Genomic DNA, 912 nt, shown 5'->3' on the forward strand with positions numbered 1-912 from the left:
AGTTCCCTGCTGATATGAAAGCCCCTTCGAGTAGCTTGTTAGGAGAGAGTGCTTCAATCCTGAGAGGTCATCCAGAGCTGGGTAGGAAAGGCAAAGGGAACGTCTAGCTCAGGGCTGTGAGATCAGACTTGCATCTGCCACAAGAAGCATGTGACTTCGGACAAGTGGGTTATATCTTCCCTAAGCTTTTACTTCTTCATCTTCACAAACAGAGGAATAAAAACCAGTTTACCTGTAAGTAAATTGATAGCTCTAAATGAGTGTAAAACTAGTGGGAGCCTGTCTAGGGGCGGGGTGGAGGTGGTAGCAGCCTTGATGGTGGGTGAGAATTGCCCTTTAAACAACAACAGCTTCATGGTTTGTTGTAATATTCATAGTGGAACTGAGAAAGGAACGCTTGGATATGGTTAGGTCTTCCTTTCATTGAAAAATTGAGCTTCAAGAGACACTCAGAATTCTGTCCAGAAGCCGCTTCTGAAATATTAGTCTGTTTGATTCCCTTATGTCAGACCCAAGGAAGAGAAAATGTTTATTGGCTTGGAGTGTTGAGTTGCTGCGTATTTGGCATTTTTCTCTGAAAAATGACACAGGAAAATAATACATTCTAACTGCTCAACCAGTTAAAGTGGCTGGTGACACCATTATTGTAGTGGAAAGAAAAAAGGTATTTTCATTATGCTATTTATTTCTTAAAAGGAAAGTGTTTTAGCATGTAAAGGAAACCAGTAAAATGGTCTTAGAGTTATGAGTTAGCGCAATCTAATGTCTTACTGAAATATACTGTGTTTTGCAGATGTTGATGAATGTGAGAAAAACCCTTGTGCTGGTGGCGAGTGTATTAATACCCAGGGCTCCTACACCTGTCAGTGCCGACCTGGCTATCAGAGCACCCTCACCCGGACAGAATGCCGA

General features: G+C 42.1%; 1 protein-coding gene across 1 annotated transcript in view; it reads left to right on the forward strand.

The window, feature by feature from the left end:
- FBN1 (fibrillin 1) overlaps positions 1-912 on the forward strand; it is a 255,338-nt gene that overhangs the window by 140,486 nt on the left and 113,940 nt on the right. Inside the window, exon 14 of the mRNA XM_007455563.1 lies at positions 794-911. Coding sequence (XP_007455625.1) covers positions 794-911 — 118 coding nt within the window. The remainder of the gene's footprint in view (positions 1-793; position 912) is intronic.

The sequence above is a fragment of the Lipotes vexillifer genome, unplaced genomic scaffold (genome assembly GCF_000442215.2).
Source record: "Lipotes vexillifer unplaced genomic scaffold, Lipotes_vexillifer_v1.1 scaffold24, whole genome shotgun sequence".
Classification (NCBI taxonomy): Eukaryota; Metazoa; Chordata; class Mammalia; order Artiodactyla; family Lipotidae; genus Lipotes; species Lipotes vexillifer.